This window comes from Gambusia affinis, linkage group LG11 (genome assembly GCF_019740435.1).
Source record: "Gambusia affinis linkage group LG11, SWU_Gaff_1.0, whole genome shotgun sequence".
NCBI lineage: Eukaryota > Metazoa > Chordata > Actinopteri > Cyprinodontiformes > Poeciliidae > Gambusia > Gambusia affinis.
The window spans coordinates 24,028,606-24,048,965 of NC_057878.1; the positions used below are offsets into that span (position 1 = coordinate 24,028,606).

The 20,360-nt window shown below is 35.4% G+C and overlaps 1 protein-coding gene across 4 annotated transcripts in view; it reads left to right on the forward strand.

Moving 5' to 3' along the window:
• The first annotated feature begins 500 nt into the window (after window positions 1–500).
• Window positions 501–20,360, forward strand: part of pth2ra (parathyroid hormone 2 receptor a) — a 47,884-nt gene continuing 28,024 nt past the window's right edge. Inside the window, exons 1-5 of one of the 4 annotated variants that reach the window (XM_044132455.1) lie at window positions 501–691; window positions 9,889–9,994; window positions 10,881–10,991; window positions 13,096–13,220; window positions 15,369–15,466. In XM_044132455.1, coding sequence (XP_043988390.1) covers window positions 608–691; window positions 9,889–9,994; window positions 10,881–10,991; window positions 13,096–13,220; window positions 15,369–15,466 — 524 coding nt within the window. In that variant the 5' untranslated portion in view covers window positions 501–607. Of the gene's footprint in view, window positions 692–7,753; window positions 7,977–8,259; window positions 8,453–8,763; window positions 8,831–9,888; window positions 9,995–10,880; window positions 10,992–13,095; window positions 13,221–15,368; window positions 15,467–20,360 lie in introns of those variants that run through there. The other 3 variants (XM_044132456.1, XM_044132457.1, XM_044132458.1) reach the window with 3 other exon arrangements.

Here is a 20,360-nt window from a genome sequence, read left to right on the forward strand (position 1 = left end):
TCTTGTAATAGTTTTGAATGGGACTGAAAAACAGTTTGCAAGTTGTAGAGAGTATTAACTGAGGTCTTAATTCAGTTTTGCTTTGGGGGCATCAGGGATGCACGCTTCCTCAGTGAGGTATACCGATGGAGAGAGAGGAGCCTCCACCACACGTCACATGGTGACTTGCAGGAGCAGCAGTCAGGTTAGATGCAGTAGGTGCTCCGTGGAGAAAATGCCCACCACACTATGAAGTGATTCATGACACATGGAAATGTGCTGCCACCTGAAAGTGGAGCTCATTTATTCCAGTTCCAGCTCTGCATGCAGCTCACTGGTCACCACATCAGCGGGTTAACGGGGACCTCCGGAGCCAGCCCGTGTCCAGCGGGGTCTCTTCCTCTGCAGAGGCAGCAGTCCTGCACGCTCTCAAGAAGCGGGGGAGTTATTTCTGGGAATACTTCTGCATGTGCCAGGAGCGAAGCGGGGATTTTAGGATTTGATGAATCCACCTGCCGCGGCTCGGGGTTTCAAACGGAACTTCAGGCGAAACTTTGCAATGATATGAAGATTTTATCAAAGGATGCGCCGACATCACGGAGGATTGAATTAAACACACGTTGTAGCAATGTTTTTGAAAGCCCGAGGAACTGTGAACTTTATTTTGTGGATCTTTAACTTTTTAATTTATTGGACTTGGGTTGAAGCACAGGTAAGAAACTGTCTGTTATTTGCCTCTGTTTTTCTTGAGCTATTGCAAAACCCTGTTTATATCTAAACAGCTTTGTGGAAAATAGTCTTTATATTAAAAAGCAGGCAATGAGTCATCGGAATAAATAGCCTTCCTTCACAGCTGCGCCTGTATGGAGCTCTGGAACTGTCAAAATAAAGTAAAAATAGATACACAGCTAAAACAATGCAACAAAGAGATTAATTCAAACATTTGGACTGACTTTATTTTGTAAAATAATATGGCATACAAAATTTAAAGTTAAAATGTTAACATGATTTAACTCCAGTTCAAAATTCCTACATACCTTCTTAAATGTCATTTTTTTTGTTCATTATTCATTTGTTTTTCTTTAAAAAACATTTTTTACACAATGTTAATATTTTTTAAGTATTTTATTCTTTATCATTTCACATTTGTCTTCCCCATTTTTTGTACTTCTGTGGTGGACTAAAACCACTTAAATCAAGAAAAAAGACAGGCACTAAAATCTACAGCAGAAGATATAATATATTCAAATTGTAATACTGTTTATGATATATATATATATATATATATATATATATATATATATATATATATATATATATATATATATATATATATATATATATATATATATATATATATTTCTTAATTATCTGCTTACTTTGACATTTGATCTTGTATCTTATTGATTAAACATATGATTTAATGTACATTTATTTGTGGAATTTTTTTCCAGTTATTCAATCATTTGTTCCTTTTTCTATCTTTTGTTAAGTATGAGAGTTTTTGTTGCATATCCGTCATAGAAACCATGTAAAAACAACTGTTGGACTTCATTTTGACAGTCCTTTTTAATGAGGACTTTGAGACACATCTGCTTATCTTTAAAGCATCTTTTCATATTTTTACAGTCTTCTAGAACAAAATCAACACCAATTACATAAATTTGGAATCACAGTATTTTATTGCCATTTATAAATTAAGCAATTACCTCAGATAATCCATCTCCAACTCATCTTACATTCTGCAAATAAAGCCTATATTTGGTAAAGCAACATATTCTTCTTCCCTGTCCAGCTTACATCATATTCATATTCTAAATCCTCTCATAATGAATGAAACAATGCTCCTAAATATTACAGCAATGTTACATCAGGGGATAGTTTCACTAAACAAATATCAAATTGGTTAATAACTGAATAATGGTCAAAATCAATGAAATACATAGAAACATAATGTAAATAAATAGAGGAGACTTAATTTTAATCCAATAAACTTTGGAAAAGAGCATGAATGTATAGTTTTTGATTTTGATTAGAGGCAGAGAAAGGAATCAGTAGGATAACTGTGATTTCTACATGAATCGCATAGATATAAAACTTTATTATATGTTTGACTTTTGACTTATTTCAAATACATATACACAAATCTCTGTTTTTTAAACCTGCTAATGTTGATCCAAATCCCACTTTTTTCTATTTTTCTACTTTCTAGATTTGTTGAAAAGGTATATTTGTTCTAATATTGAAATTTCTTTCCTCTAATGAAATGATTTCAAAAACAGTCCTGTTTCTCTCTTTGTTTCAGCCAAAATCTATAGATAGAGTAAAATTGGTGTGCACACCTACAAATGTATAGTTGCACACCTCAAATTAGAGAAGTGCACTATACCATAAGATATTAAAAAATATTCAAGATGCATTTAAAACAAATGAAACTTGGGTTCAATTGAATATTTGATCTCTAAGATTTTTTTATATATATGTATTATATTCTTCAGTTCAGTCATTCATGGTATTTCTGCTCTGGGACAGACTGGGATACTGGCACCAGCAGTACCCTCCAGGGACCCTGCTGAGATAGGCACCAGCAACCCTCCCGACCCCATTAGGGACAAAGGGTGTAAAGAAAATGGATGGATGGATGGATTTCTGTATATTGTATCAAGAGGAAAGTGCTCATTAGAAAAAGACTAGATTTTAGCAAACATCCTAAGTAGGGTTTGGGGGGAGTATTACGCAAAGTCAACTCTTTTGAGCTTTTCATCATGCTTTAATGTTAGACAGTATCAGTGGAAGGCATGGAGAAGAGTTGTGATGATGTCATGAAGGGGGAGTGTCAGAAATGGTAGGAGGTTCTTAAAGAGACAGAGACTAATTTTAAGGAGTCAGAAATGGCTATGATGCAAAGTCAAATTTTTATTAAGTTGTTTCTGATATGTGAAGGTAACATAGTGTCTTGATTGTTTTGGATTCTAGGCACCTTAAAATACATAATACTCTCTTTTTAAAATTGCCCACTGAAAACTGGGTATATATCCATCCATCCATTTTCTGTACACCCTTGTCCCTAATGTTTCGGGCGAGAGGCAGGGTACACCCTGGACAGGTCGCCAATCTGTCACAGTGGGTATATATATACTTTCTAATAGAGAACGTTTGAATGGTATTCAACAACAAAATTCAGTTATAATCAGTCAATCCATCAATCAAACTTTATTTGTATAGCACATTTCAGCAGCAAGGCATTTCAAAGTGCTTTACATCAAATCAAACACAAAACACAATGCAACATAGAATCAACAATAAAAACACAACATTAAATCAGATTCCGTCAATAAATTTGCAACTGATTACGTTTCAAATACAACACTAAACAAGTGGGTTTTTAGTTGAGATTTAAAGGAAGTCAGTGTTTCAGCTGTTTTACAGATTTCTGGAAGTTTGTTCCATATTTTTGGTGCATAGATGCTAAATGCCGCTTCTCCTCGTTTGGTTCTGGTTCTGGGGACGCAGAGCAGACCAGAACCAGAAGACCTGAGAGGTCTGGAAGGTTGATACAACAGCAGCAAATCTTTAATGTATTGTGGTGCTAAACCATTCAGTGATTTATAAACTAACAACAGTATTTTAAAGTCTATTCTTTGAGCTACAGGGAGCCAGTGGAGGGACTTTAAAACTGGTGTTATGTGCTCTATCTTCCTGGTTTTAGTGAGAACGCGAGCAGCAGCATTCTGGATCAGCTGCAGCTGTTTGATTGATTTGTTGGACAGACCTGTGAAGATGCCGTTACAGTAATCCATACGACTGAAGATAAACGCATGGATGAGTTTCTCTAGATCTGGCTGAGACATTAGTCCTTTAATCCTAGAAATGTTCTTCAGGTGATAGAAGGCCATCTTTGTAACTGTCTTTATGTGGCTATGAATGTTCAGGTCAGAGTCCATCACTACCCCCAGGTTTCTGGCCTGATCGCTGGTTTTTAGTTGTAATAACTGAAGCTGTGCACTGACTCTAGATCGTTCCTCTTTAGGTCCAAAAATAATAACTTCAGTTTTGTTTCTGTTCAGCTGGAGAAAGTTTTGGCACATCCACACATTTATCTGTTCTAAGCATCTGTTCAGTGATTGGATGGGTTCTGAGTCACCTGGTGACATCGTATAAAACCCTGGTTGACACCATTAAAGGTGCCAACCACCTTTTGTATGTAGATGGGGTTTGCACCCTAGTTAAACAGTCAGGCCGTACTGGCATACATATTTCCCATCTAACTGATTGTACATTATATATCTGTTTGTCTGCATAGATTATAAAGTTTGCTTCTTAATCTGCAGATGTTCTTTGGCATTCTATAGTTATTTTTTTGCTCATTTACATTCTCAGTGATTGATTAATTAAAACATTCGGCAAATCATCTTTAACCTTGTCTGTACCAGATAGAAAACATTCACAGATTCATCATCACTTCTACCCTGGTCTTTCTCATTCTGATTCCTACAGGTTGAACCCACAGATTTAAACACATGGAAATCATTTTATGAAAAAAAAAATCAGAAAATAAAGCAAAGAATATCTGAGTAACTAACAGAAAGCAAAAAGAGCGAAAAACGTAGCACAAATTGGACCAAATTGAAAAAAAAAAAAGAAAAGTCAGGGCTGTAAATAAGAAATTATCTACTCTACAGAAAAACAGGTTGCAGTCACGCTGTGGGTCTGCTTTGCTAACGCTGCTCCTGCAGGCACTAAATACATGAAAGGCTTGTTGAAATCAATGGATTATGTACAGCAAAAGACCAAAAAGGTTTAAGGGTTAAGACACTTTCTGGATGGTTTTCTGAGGTGTGTCAGCGTCATAATTAGATTTCATCCATCCATCCATCCATTTTCTATACACCCTTCATCCCTAATGGAGTCGGGAGGGTTGCTGGTGCCTATCCCCAGCTAACGTTCCGGACAAGAGGTGGGGTTCACCCTGGACAGGTCACCAGTCTGTCGCAGTAATTAGATTTCAACTTCTGAATATCACCTCCATTTTACACCATTTCCACTATGTAGCTTTTTAGAAATGTATTGTTCAAACTTTAACTTTCCAATTATTCTGTTGTAACAACCAAAGCATGCAGAGGAATGGTATGAATACTGTTACAGTTACTGTGATAGTTTTCATACCCCTGAAACTTGAACATGTTTCTCCCCAATATAAACATAAACTTTACTGTATTTTGTTGGGAACTGATGTGACAGACCAATGTAAAGTAGTGCAGAATTATGATGTGGAAATAAAATAATATGTTTAAAAACTGTGGCATTTGATGAAGTGCCTAAAAGCTGAGAACAGGGCCAGCCATCTATCCTGTGGATCTTTTGGTGAACGTCTCAAAAATTTCAGTCATACATTCTCCAGATTTCTAATATTTATGTGAGAATTTGCATTGTGTTACCTCGCCTGCTTGAAGTCCATTTCTTGCTGAGTTTAAATTAATTTACTGTGTCCCTCTTCTCATCTTTGGGGAATTAACCTCTTATTGTTTTTACAGGTACTTTAGGTTTTAACACCAGCAAGTTATTTCCCAAAATCTCCCTCAGAGAAACTTCATCCACACACAGCATGGCAGAGCTTTTGGTGCTTATTCTTTTCATCTCTGTTTGAAGCTGTCATGTGTTTTTCAGGGAATGACTCCTGATGTGCTTTTGTTCCTTTTACTTTCCCCTCTTTACCTCTCTGGAGACCTTCCCAGCATGGCAGTGTAGAACCATGGTGATCAAGCAGCAAATATTTGTTTGTGTTCAGTTCTCCTGCCTATCAGGAGCTTCTGTCGGTGGAACACCCCTTCAGAAGGAATTCAAGCTCTCGTACAATCTGTTTGGCTTTTTGAAGTGGGCTTGTAAGATGTGGTTTTATACTTGAAGATAACTGCAGCATGAACATAATTATTAGATAGATGAAAGAGCCCTTTGGAAGCTATTAATATATAAATAATACCTATACCATGCACATACCTATTTGGAGATGTTTATGCTAGTTGATGCTTTTAAGCTCATTTTGGTGTGATCTATGGTGCAGGGTATTCTGGGGATAAACAACAACCTAAACAAATCCACTAGTGGGAGAAAAGGCTTGTGGTCAAAAGAGAAATTCTACAACCACTAGAATTCGATGATACTTCATTTTTATTTTTATTTTGTGAAGAATCCAATTGTGCTTGTGTGTCATTTTTGTCAGTAGTTCTTGGTGCAGCGCCACCACAGGCAAGGAGGGGAACAGGTTATTTAAAGGTTTTTGAATCGTTTGACACAATGCAGTATGCAAATGAATCACACCAGCTGAAAGGCTAGCAAATGTTTCAATTTTGGTCCTTTCCCAATTGACTGCCAGGTGTGAAAACACCCTTACAAGTGAAAATGGACTTCTCCCTGCAGATGGATTGATGGATGGATGTGTCTTGGACTGGTAAATGCATGGATTTGTTTGAATGAATGGTTGGACAGATACAGAAATGATGACTGGATTGATTTAAAAGCTGCATAGAAGTATGCAACAACATTTAAACAAAGCTTAAAAGAAGTTTGAAATATTTAATTACCCAAGTTTCAAGCGTTTCGATCAAGACATTTAAATTGCAACAGCATTACTAAATGTTTATGAGCACTGAGTTTGATGAATAGTTAATATTAACATGCTCTGAACTGCATCAGTAAGCCAAGTCTTAGAAACTGTTCAAGATTAATCGATCTTGCTACGTTTAAACAAACATAGTTTACGTCTGCATGGCAGTCATGTCTCCGCATGTAAATAGGAGACCCTCCAGCTACATGGCAAGCACCAATAACAATAATGAGACTAAAGGGAGTGATGGCCTTAGCTTTGCCACATTTGCTGCTTCATTAATTGTACTTTAGATAAACATTATAGAGAACTTTCTGTTATTATAGGAAATTACTGAAGAGTAATCGAAAAAAACTGAGAAACAGTGACACTTCATTCCAGGTCCTAAGCATCGTAGCAGTAGTGCAGGAAACTGTCAGAAATATTAAGGTATGCTTGATCTACTTCATTTTCCATGGGTCTGTAATCTTGATTTAGCCCAGTTGTGATGCGACTTTCCAAGACATCCTGACAGGTCCTCAGAGCTGATGGATCAATAATGGCTTTGTTAAGCTGTGTGGGATAAAGCTGGAAACCTACGCAGAAGAAAATTAGGACAGTCTGAACAATTTACCTCTGAATTACTTCAGAATGTGAAGATTTTGATAAGATAAAACTTCCTCATCTGTTCATGAGCTGGGGTTCTATTAAACACGTCTTGTGCAAAGAGAAAGACATAGACACAATTTCCAAGATTTTATCAGTGAAGTAGTCTTCACTTCTAGAGTATTAACAGCTAAATGAGGGTTTTACTTCAAGTGTACAAATATCCATACATACATCCAGAGTATTATGTAATTTCTACATGAAAAAAGTGTAAGAATCATGAACATGACATTTTTCCTCACTTTATTGGAAGTCAGATTGCAGGTGTAATAGCTCAAAGCAAAGGTTCATGTATACCTCTTTCCATTTGCACTCTCCAGCTCATCTGGGTTATCCTAAGGCAGGGGTCTCAAACGCCAGTCATCGAGGGCCGCAGTCCTGCAACTTTTAGATGTGCCTCTGCTGCACCACACCTGAATAGAATAATTAAGGCTCTGGAGAACTGATCTACACAAGGTGGAGGTAATCAAGCCATTTCATTCCAGTGTTTTGTACATGTGGCACATCTAAAAACTGCAGGATTGCTGGGATTCCGCAAAGGAGGTTGTGACGGGAAAACAACAGGTTTCTAGAAGGCATCCTTAACAGAACCATCTGAATTAACTCCTCCAATCTGGACCGAATCTTCTGGGTGACGGAGTTCCTCACCTTTTCTCCCAGGCAAAAATGTTTCTGTCTGTTGAGATATTCTGAGTTTAATTTGCTGCTGTGCTAATGATCATTGTTCAACATTATAACCCAAGTGTTGGTAAGCTTAAAGGTCACCTATTGTGCTTCCTTGAACAGGTTAGGAGAGGTCTATGGGTTTAAAAAAACTTGTTTGTAAAATTTTTTTAGCAAAAAATCATTCTTAGATAATGAGATCTGGTCAGTTCTTCTTTCATAATGAGCAAATGTGACCACATGTACTGGAACTCTGTTTGGGTTGCTAGGTTTCCTGGGGTTGCTAGGTAACGGCGCAGTGCCTGCTGATCTGTGACATTACATTCGGGAATTTTTTGGAACGTTAACATACTGGAAAAAAACGGCTAGGTGTTCTTCTTTTTGGTTGCTTTTTATTTTTAAGTGTTGTCAAAATGAAAGAGCTTTAAAACACGTCACATGATCAAATAGACAGTCTTTGACAGCTGAAGATCACTTAAAAATTTACATTTAGGACTTCAAGAGGTTCTCAGTGAAGGATTGTAACCACTGCTGCAGATTAATCATCCAGTTTTGCACCAAGTGAGATCTCTCCACAATTACTGGAAAGACTGAGATGACACTTTGGGGCTGACATTTATGGTCCCTGGCAGGGAATATTAAGCTCTTGCATGCATCCTGTTTTTGAAAATTAGCCGTCAGTTTGACATTTGGGTGTCACAACTAAAATAAAGCTCTCAATTCCACATAAAAGTCAAAAAGTCAGGACAGACTACTTCATCTTTTATTATCATTTTCAAGATGGAACTATGCTAATCTGGTGTGAATATCTCCTTAACATGAAAGTCTGTTGTAGCCACATAAACAATCAATAGAAAGGCCATTTCGCCTTAAAAAGCTTTCTACATGTTTTGGTTCAGGTGTTGCTGAACTCTATCCTCATTAGCACCCCTGGAAAAGGTGTGTGTAATTTTTTCTTTTATAGCAAGAGCATAATATCACACTGGCAGCTTAAAAAGTAAATTAGACAGAGATTGTAATTTATTCCATGAGGTGCTGAAAACCTGAAGGGTTTTTTTTCAGCTCATACTTTGGGGACAACAAAATGCAGAACATCCATAGAACTAAGATCATAACTTCTGTGTTTACTTGTTAAGAGACAACGAGCTGTACCCGAAATAACTTCCAAAATAAACATACAAATTACTAAATTATCATATACAGTACAGACCAAAAGTTTGGACACACCTTCAACTAGAAGGTGTATCCAAAAGTTTGGTCTGTATTGTACATATATAAAGCTGTGCAGCTAATTTTTGAATAGAAGCGTGAGTTATTTCATTAGTAAAATTCAACATGCAACATTTTTAACATACTGAATATGGTTCTTCAAAACCAAATGATCATCAACTAAAAACCCCAGATATTTTAAAGTAGACGCTAACTCTATTGGTTTTGTATTCACAATTTTCTCCCTTAGAGTAATCACATCATTTTTGAAGCAGTAAAATACCTTTTGTTCTTGCTACATTTAAAATAAGTTGTAGTTGAGAGAGTTGTTCTGGCACTTTATCAAATAGATGATGAAAAGATCTATTTGAGTTAGTGCTGAACAGCACATAATAATGTCATGTAGATCAACTTAACATGGAAGCTGCAAAAACTCTGAAACCAAGCTGGTTCATATTACACTACAGTACTGCTCCTACTGAAAAAGACTACATTTAGCTTGCAGAGTTATGTTAGAGTAATATTACTGCATAAAGCAGCTAAATTATAACATTTTCTATAAATGGACATGTCTTCAGAGGTAAAGATCACGATTTCTGTAAAAAATTAAAACTGTACTACTTTCTGATCTCTGTGGGCTTTTCTCAGTTTGCAACATCTGCCCAAAGCAGATGCTGGATGCCTAGTTGTCCCAAATGTTATTAAAATTTCATGCAATGCTTCCAATTTATTTACATATTATATTGACATGGGGTCAGAGAGCTGATCTTTCTGTTTGTGCTTTACAGATGGGGTTCGACACTCCTCTCTCTGCACAGGAGCAGATGTTCATCCTGTATGAAGTCAAAATGCGGTGCTATCAGAACCTGTCCAGTATGGAACCAACAACCACAGGTGCAAACAACAATCCATAAATCTGCACAGTTTTAATCATCAGGATTTATTCTAACATCATTTGTATGAAGTGAGTTGTCTATAAATGAATTCATGAATCAATCAGTTCACCTTTCAGACTCTCTGTTTGCCTGAACATAATCAGACTTTTATTCTTTTTTTAATGTTATTTTAGACTTTCTTGCGGTTTAAACACAATCAATAGAAAAGATTATTTTGTTGGTCATGCGGGTTCAGCCGGTCAGCACTAGGAAAATAAATGTCACTTCTGGATTGGCTGTTTTGCAAAAGAAAGCCAATAGCTTGTCAAGTATAATTTTTTCCTCAGTTTTTCACTGCACAAGCTGCATTTCCTGTAGAATATTTCAACTATGCTAAGATTAAAGCATTATTTTCATATTTTTTCTATTTAGCAGCATCTATTTATTCCCTCAGTTGTGGCCACTTTCCCAGCTCTTGTCCAACTTTCCCCACAGCAGGATGCTGCGACAATAGCGATTCACAGTGGATTTAATGGGTCTGTGCAACATGTGGCTTTTTATTGTGCTGGACCTAAGCTCATCTAATCATCATTCATTTAATTTAGCATCCTGTCCATTTATCCGAAAAAATGAATCCAATCAGAACTGTAATTTTGTTTTTATTAATCCTGTCACTGTTAACAAAATGTTATTGTTTTAATTGTTACCTGAACTTGTTTTTTTAGCACAAAAATTATGGAAATCCTCATGTCTTTATATTTTTCTAACTGGATAAAAAGAACTTAAGTTATCCAGAAAAACATTCCAGGCTGCAGCGATACGTGGATCTGGATCAATCAATGGTTTTTGACATTCATTAATGACCAGATAGATTAAAGTGTAACTCCTGTGTCTTCTTGCTGCAGATGACGTGTGCCCTCCAGACTGGGATGGTCTTATTTGTTGGCCTAATGGGTCACCTGGGCAGATTATCAAGGTTCCCTGTCCAGCTTACATCTATGACTTCAATCACAAAGGTTAACAATCTTTCTCTTCTGTACCTGCAATGAGTGTGAATGTGAAACGCTGAATGCAATGATAAATTCAGAACCCCATCTTTGCTGATATTTGGTAATGCAACCACTTTTAACCCCGACACTTTGTGCTAAAGTACCTCCTGAAATATAAAAAACGAATTTTGAAAAGACCCAGGGGTCTTGGATAAGATGAATGCTTTGTTCTTTTTGTTATTTAATGGGTTTATCTACAAAAGGAAAGAAAACACTTAGCACAAAATTGCTTTATGCCTATAAAATTGGATTCCATAAAAGTCCTTTGAAGGCATTTATGCAGCTTTTCTGACATGCTGTGTGTGACAAAATAAGTGCTGGAATGACAAAAAAAAAATAAAAAATAAAATAAAAAATCCATTATTTAATTGGTCAATAAGTTACAGTAAAGTGAAAAAGTATGCTCTCCCATTAAGATTTATCCTTTTGTGGCTGATTGTCAGACTTAAATGTTTCAGATCATTAAAATAATGACAAATAGACAAATATACCCTGGACAAACACAAAAAAGGATCTTTCTAATACATATTTTATGATATTAAGGTGAAAATTGTGATGTGATGCAATAGTGAGAAAAAAAGACAAAAATAGAAGAAATCTGTAGGGGATTAATTTTTTATAATAACACAAACAAATCTGTTATACAATTTCGCATTAACCAACTCTGAATCTGCATCTGTACCTTAAAGTGGGGGTATTGTGTAAAATGGACTTTTTAAGCTTTATATCATCAAAATGTCTTAATGTGTTGCTTTATTTCTTTTTATTCATGATTAAAAAATCTTGGAATCTCCCATGGCAGCGAGTCAGGGCTTGCTACTCAGCTCCTCCAGACTAGCAGCAGCAGCAATCAGTAAACACCTGGTGAAACTGAATCTGCTGAGCTCATCCAGAATATTTCTCAGTCAAACTTTTCTAAGAATGGCTGTAAACTGCATTAAGGCAGAGCAGTGTTGTGATGACGTGTTGAAACCGGATTGCCAGAAGCTTCTTGAAGAGACAGAGGCCATAATTCTCTTCTGTCGTGTTTGATGTTTATGCAGCATTTTTATATCAACTGAAGGTAACGTTACCTCATTGTGCAATAAGCATGGTAAAATAGCACAGTTGGTGTTATTTGTTTATTGAAAGGTCTCCTAAAGTTCCTTTGCTGAATCATAGCAAACTTTTTTCTTTTTCACCCACGCAGCTGACGTTGTGTAGCTGCGCTTGAAATAAATGTTCAGTTGCATGGACTCAGTTTGGTCAAGCTTTGGCTGCCAGGCATAGAATAATCTATGCCTGGCAGCCAAGGTGTTTATTATCTACTTAGCATCATTTACACCTTTGTGACATGAAAAGACTTTCTAATGAAGCTTCTGATGTTCTCCTTTTGCAATTTATATAGATCTAACAGAAGCACTTTACATATCTGGGAAATATTTGCAGTGCATTAGCCTTGATTCCCCCAATTTTCTTCTTTACCTCCACACATTAATCCAGTTCTTCATACTGAGCATGCATGTGGTGACAATGGAGAGGAAAACCTCCCGTTTAACAGGAGTAAAACTCCAGCAGAACTGGACTAAGTGTGAATAACCATATAGGGCTTTCAATAGACAGACCACACAAACAAAACAGAAACAGAAGCACTGGTATAGAAGTACGGTAACTTTAATGTTTAAGAAAGCGCAAAGAGTCAAAGAGTTCTCACCTCTTTAGTAGTTTCAATTAGGTGAGAAGCACAGCTAAACAAAAATGTCCATGGGTTGAAAGAGAGCATTTATAGTTAGTCTCATCAACAGCTTAGCTAGTGGCTTTGTCTTAGACAGAGACGAGATTAAACACTGACTGACAATAAGTGATGGAACAAGTAGAAAAGCAGATAAAAGCAAACAAAAAATATATTTTTATAGTTTTATATACTTATTCATACATGGAATTTTCAAGACTGTAATTCTGTACATCAGCTTTTGTTACTTTTACAGCACTTGTCCCCAAATGACAGAAATGTTTAAACTGAAGATGTGTAGCCAGTCTGTATGCTTCAAATAGTCTTTGGAAATGCTCTAACTTCAGTCTTCATTTGCAGGACACGCTTACAGGAGGTGTGATGTCAACGGTTCCTGGGTCTTTGTGGAGCAATGGAACAAAACATGGACCAATTATTCAGAGTGTCTACGGTTCCTTCAGCCCCTCAATGATGACGAAGCAAGAGCAAGTATTAATGTGGAATATAATGAGAATTTTTGTTAATATTGTTGTTCAGAGAGCCTTTTGATTGCTCAACCCTTCAACAAAGGCTGCACCAGTGTTCAAAGTTTATATGTAAAGCATCCGTTCTCTTTTTTTCCCTTTCATTGCATGTTAGAAGAAAAGAAAATCTGTATAAATGCTGTGGTGAAGTACCAAACAAATTATTCACAAAAGCATCGTCAAACAAGGAACATTAAAATATGAAAGCTATGACCTAATCAAAAACTGATGAGGCAAAAGGAATAATCACAAAGACAGTCAGCTCCTTCACTCCAGTAAACAGGCATCATAACTTGTTTATTCATCAAACCTTGATGATCTGTGATGAAGTACGATGAGGCTTTCTGGGAAATCTGAATTACAGCTTGGATTGATGGATATTTTGGTCAGCTTTGCAGCTTAAAATGCAGTAAATAACACTCTAGCATTATTATGCACTTTATAAAACTTAGATTCGAAATAAACAGTTGTCTATGTGAGTGGAACTCAATGTTTTATACAGAAATGGGAATACATTTTATATGTTATCTGACTTTCTTTCGATGATAAACAAAAAGAATATAACAGGGAAACTGATACGAGAACATTATATTGTTTCAGATGAAAAGTATTACAGTTAAACTGAATGGCTTCAAAGATATTGTTTCTATGAAGAGTAAAAAACGGAGAGCATCAAGTTAAAAGTTGGAAAAACCCCCAGAAAATAATAGAAAACTGGGGAGTAAGAAGAAGAACGTAACTGACTGAGTATTTTTCAATTGTAGTGAGTCAAAAATGAATTTAGGTTTCTGAGTTTCAGCTCAACGTTGTCAGTAAAAGAATCAAATTTTTATTTTTTATTTTAAAAATTTCATTTTTATTAGGTTGTAAATTTATTTTGGTCTTTAAACTTAATTTTCATACCTTTTCAATGTGCTAAACAGAAAAAAAGACATTTCTAATTATTTATTTTATTATTGTGATGGAAATAAATCAAATATATGCATTAAGATTAGCCCAGCAGACCCAGAAACATTATTATATTTGCAGTGCAAGCACAGAGCGTTATATGTTGATGTGTATTTATTATTAAATGAGAAAGAAAGCACAACACAATAAGGAAAAAAAATAAATACAATGAAAGAATTAGATTTTTATTTTGTGTTTTTGATTCTTTCTGAATGTGGAAATATTTTCTGGTGTTTGCTCATCAACAGAAAGGCTTCCACTGATGAAGAGGTGCAGAAGAGGTGCTTTTATTATACAAAGCACCTTGAACCGCCTTGCTGCTCAAATATGCCATACAAAGAAACATTGATTTGATTTCGATTTTTGATCAAAGACGCAGCCAACATCTTTCTTTCCTGTAAAGACAATCGTGACAAAATGCCTCCACTTTTATATCAGCTGTGTTCAAAATAATACATTCACTTTATGACTTCTAAGTTGTGTTTTAATGTTATCACACTCAGTTTGATGTGTAAAGCAAAATCCATTTCTAACATAATAAAGCTAGTAAAAATAAAAGGTTCTACATCCTCTGTGGACATGTAAGCTTTTATGTAGGTGTTATGCTTTGTGACTCAGTGAGAAATTTTAAGGCTTTATGCCTTAAATGTCATCATCAGATGGTGTGACTGAATGTCCGCGGCGCTCTCATCCATTTGGTTTTAACGCCCGACTTTACTGCTGATTTGGTACTTGAACTTCAAATCTCTTTTTTTTTCTGTCATGTATTTATTTCCTGAAAATATGGATTCCGTGGCTAAAATGAAAAACAAATAAAGCAGATATGCTTTTAGAAGATCATGTTTTCCACCTTTTTATATTCAGTAAGCTGCACCAGCAGAATTTGATTTGCTATAAATAAACATCTTTAGGGATAGAGATGGAGCCTCCTTTTGACTTTATCACCAACATCTTGCAGCCTATTTTCCTCTGACCATTGGTGGGGAAAAAAAGGTTATTTCAGTTTTCCGACCATTTTTAGGCTTATTTGGACATTTTTATTTTTACTTTGCTTGTGTAAGACTTGTTTAAGACTGTCTGGACAGTCCTGTGAGACATGTTTGTGTTTTTTCTGTAGCAGTGAACTAAACAGCATGTTTTTTTCTTCCTGCATGTTCACAGCAAGACTTCTTTGAGCGTCTGTATGTCATGTACACCACCGGCTACGCTGTGTCCTTCAGCTCTCTGTTAGTGGCCATCATGATCATTGGATACTTTCGGTAAGAAAATACTTCCTGTATTCTTATAAACTGGTTAATGACTAGTTAAAATGATCACAAACTAATTTGTTGCACATTTTATAGAACTGCAAATACTTGGCAAAAAGTGACAGTTTGAGGTGTTTTGAAACAATTGCATCATTTAATCCTCGACAGCTCTTCACCTCACAAGTTATCCAACAGTTTTGAAAAGTTTGTTGATGACGATGACAGAAAAAAAAGGGTATGTGTTTGCTCACAAGTCTTATATGTCTGAACCAGCTGGTGGAAATAAAAGCAGGTGAAAAATAATAATAAACTGGCTGACATTTTAAACCTCAGGGGATTCAAAACAGACAGTTTTTGTGTTTTCATCATATGAGTCACTCACTCTCAGCACAAAAAATGAACCATAGTTTGATTCTTAGCAGTTTTGAGAAGTCTTCTTCTAAAATGGAAAAGGTTACCCAAAGGAAAGCATTTCAGCAATGCTCCAGAGGTGGCAAGGGGTGGTTTGATCGTTAATATTATGCCTCTATTCAGTTATTCTGAACACATTTTTCACAATGCCAACCTTCCACAGCTTCACCTAAGAGCTTGAAATGAAAACCCACAGCATCTTCAAAAGCACCAAGGGAACAGCACAAATCAAACAACTCTCCAAACAAACTCAAGGACAAAACTGTAAAGAAGTGCAGCTTTATGTTTGCTTGTAAACATGGAGAACATTAGAAAAGCCTTCAGGGCCCATTAACTCTGTCTTTTGGAAAGAAAGTCAAACAAAACACCACAATAGACAGGGAAAACAAAAATATTACCTGACTGAAAATGAAATACCGGAAGAAACAAGTCATTCTTACACTTCACCAAAAACAAACAAACAAATAAATAAATAAATAAAAGTCGTATTGACCAGATTAGATAATTTAGTTTGTTGGTCAATCAGAACAAGACATTTTCTAACAATAGTTTAGAGATAGAGCCACCATTTCAGCGATGAAGCAGAAAAACTGTGTGAGATCCCGCCGGATGTTTGTAGGAGCTTTAAATGTCAAAACCCAATAGATCATAGATGAGTGATATTTGTTTTCTGTTACATCACTTCCAAAAGCAGTGGTTGCACTCAACCCTGTGTTGATCTTCAAATAGCTGCTGCTGTGCATTGTGGGATACGTAGTGTGGTTGTCATCCACAATACATAACCAGCTGGCAGGCATTTAATGACAAATATATGATATTATTTATTGTATATTTTCAGTCGAAGAAAACATGCTGGTAAAAATAAGAGTTAAACCTAAATCTGTCATGTGTATGAATAATTTAACTTACATCACCAACCCAGACAACATTTTTTAAAACCCTGTAATTAACACATAATAGATTTCTGTATCTTGTTAAAATAGTTTACTTTCATTTGTTTAATGTCGTGACATTGTTTTAAGGAGTTTTCTCTTTCAGACTATTGAATTTCCAAATCGATATTTCTAGATTTAAAAAACAATCATAGCACTCTAGAAATGTTTGTATGTTTCACGTAAAGGTTTTACACTGAACCTTTGTTCATTATAAAATTTTAACCAAAAATCCTATTAGTGCTTTAAACTACTTCTCAAGCCTTGGACATATACTAGAACCAAGGAACCACTTTTGAATCAAGATATTTAAATGTAAAAATGCTTGTGCGAGAAATAAGACAAAATCAACACTTTTTAATTCTTCATCTAGAGTCACATTTGTTTGCTGGCGTTCAAGAAAATATGAGCTTGAAAATATTGTCGCTGAATGTGTCTAACTCAACAAAGTCTGGTTATTGACTTATTCTTGTTAACATTCTAATGTGAAAAATCCTTGAAAAACTTATACATCGCATTTTGATTTACTATCAAGCATCTTATTCATAAACATTGAAACATTCATAAAGTCATTTGAATAATTTCCTCCTGAAAACAACCATGACCTTACAAGACCTTCTGAATCTTTTCACATTTTACAAGTCTATAACTGCAAACTGGAACATGCATTTTATTGGGATTCTTATGCAATTGTGCATAATTTTGAAAAATGGAGAAAAAATATACATGTTCTTCAAAATTGTTTATTTTAAATACAAATCAGTGCAGACACTAGACTTCAGTCAGATCTGATTAGTAAACTGAGTCTGCCTGTTAGAAGTTTAAATTCAGCTTTTCTCTGAAGTTAGACGTTTTTTTTTTAAAGGCATCGTAAAAACCAAGAAACAGAGCAGGTGGATAGGGGAAGAAAGTTATGGAGCATTTAGAGCAGAGTTAGGTCTAGAAACAATATCCTAAGTTGTACATTTTTCAGTTCCTCTTCCTTATTGGAACAGTGTGACACAGAGGCAAAAATAAATATTTCTCCACCTAAACTGACAGGCCAGATAAGCTCAGCTGTAAACAGAGAAGCAGAAAAGAGATTTTTAGTAACTCTCAAGTTTGAAACTCTGTCGTCAAGACAACCATTACCTCGCCAAAAATCTATCCTTTATGAAATTTGAAATAATCAAATATTTTAGTTTAGCGTAATGATCAACACTACAAAAAATATAAAGTACTAACAGTATAAAGCCCAGATTTTTCCACTTACAAGACACTTTTCATGTTTTAAAGTAAAAAAAATCTGTCAGCGGAACTTCTATTTTTTAAAAAAATGTACAAGATTTATTTATTTATAACAAGCTTATTTATCTTGATAAAATGTTACTTTTAAGTTATTTTGTCTTATTGTAAGTTTACTAAGATATTTGCACTAGAAATTAGACAAAAAATACTTGATAAGATTATTTTGCAGTGAACTTGTGAATTCTCATTTATGTTTCTCAACAAAATGTAATTTATTAGAGAACCTTTTCCAGATAACTTTAGATGCTTTTAGAAATTTACAATGAAAGCTTATCTTCTCTTGGTAGATAAGATTTATCTATAAAAACTTTTACCATTCTAAAAAAATAATCTTTCAAGTTCTTGATGTGTCTATTAAAATAAAAACAAATAATGTCAGAACATTTAAATGCACAAACAATGTGAAATAAAGTACAACAGCTGTCAAACTATGATTAATATAATTCTCTTTTATGACAAGATTTTATTCAAACATTCAAAGATTTTAACCATTTTAATAATCCTTTTTTGGAGTAGGTAATATTTATCCTTACAATAAACTCTCCTGACTTGAATAGCAGCATCTTTGCAACTGGTCTTTGAGTTTGTATCAGAAACTTCAAGTCAAAAACATGCACACCTCAAAACAGGAATAAAGGAAGGTGACCAAACATGAATTTCTGATAAAGACCACAGAGCATAAATTTTGCATGAGTTGCTGCTGCCTTTTCAAAGGGCCGTCAAGCCGCCTTTTGACAGAGGTCTCACATCTGCCGTGTTTGACTCAACAAAGCAACATATAAATCTTTGATCTTTACAAACCTCTGCCTTCTGTTTGCCAGTTTCACATTTTAGTGTGAATATTCCTTCATCGCCAATGTAAAGACTTACTACAATTGCAGCACAGTATCCCATGTAAACTTTAAGTATTCAACAGGACAATTTTATTGTTATTGGATGGATGTCAGTATTATCATTTTAAAAACTAGAAATAGACTTTTTTTTTTTTTACTTATTGGTCAAAATGATGGACAACCAAAACATCTAGCCTCACCTCTGCTTTTACCACACTGCTGAGTCAAGTTGTAATCCGTGACTGAAATGGCAATTAAGAAGTCACATTTAATGTCATTGTTACCTGGGTGTAAATTTTAACTACCATTTCCTCATTATCTGGTTTTTCCACTTCCTGTTCCCTTTATCTCAAATCTCGTGACAGTTTTAATATATTGTCAGTGATTCTTGCAAGACTTCTACACAGCCAATTGCTGTTGAGTATCGGGGTCACATGTGCTACCGCAGCTTATCTGCTAGGTAGATTAGCTGGAGCGGGGAAGTATAATTGTGAAGGATCGAGCAAAGCAGAATGCCTCAGTTCTCCATGAAGGCAGCGGGAAATAATTTTGCACACTTTGCATTAATATACTTGACCAGCAAAAGAAGTCTGCAATTGCCATTTTTTCTTCTTTATGTATGTTTTGGAAGGGGTTTATTATTATCTTTTTTGTCTTCAAAATTCCTTGCAAATATTTCTAAAGCAGAGCCACAAAACTGTGAAATCCTGGAGGGACTGAATGATATATTTTTTAATAATCTTGATTTTCAGGACTACTTTCAGCTCTCCTACCAGCTCTAGTATCTCTGCCACTATAGAAATACTTTTTGTGTGCGTATCAGTGAAGGAAGACCCCATTTTACTGGCAGAGCATAAATGCATGAAGCACACATTTTACATCCAACTAGGCCTTATTCACAACCGGCAGATGTACTGGGATTTTCATACACAAGTACTTCTCATGTTTACTGGAAATGGCCAGAAAAAGAGAAAAAATACAGTGAGTTGTGAAAATCTCACCATTTAACACTCATGTCTATAAAGAACAGGAAAAATAAATTTAGAATTTGAACAGTGTCACAGAAATTGGACGTCAAACACACTGGAAAAATTTCCCTGGTCTGAAGCGGTTTGACTTTAAGGCTTGAATTTTATATACAACTTGAAGACATGGATCCATAATTATCAAGGGTTCAGGCTGGTAGTGGTAGTGTAATTGTATGGCAGCATTTTTTGGGTCCTTTTGTATAACCCAGCTACTTTCAACAGGATAATTTACCACTTCAAAAACCTTATATTATGTCAGAGTAGTTTCTAAAACATGGCAGTGAGTTTACTGTACTGAAGTGGCTTCCATGGTTACCAAATCTCATCTGCCCACATATCCTTATAGTCTGAAAGCATCTTACATTTAAGTATCTAAACATAAGACCTTAAAAAGTTTTAAATTCATTGTAAAATA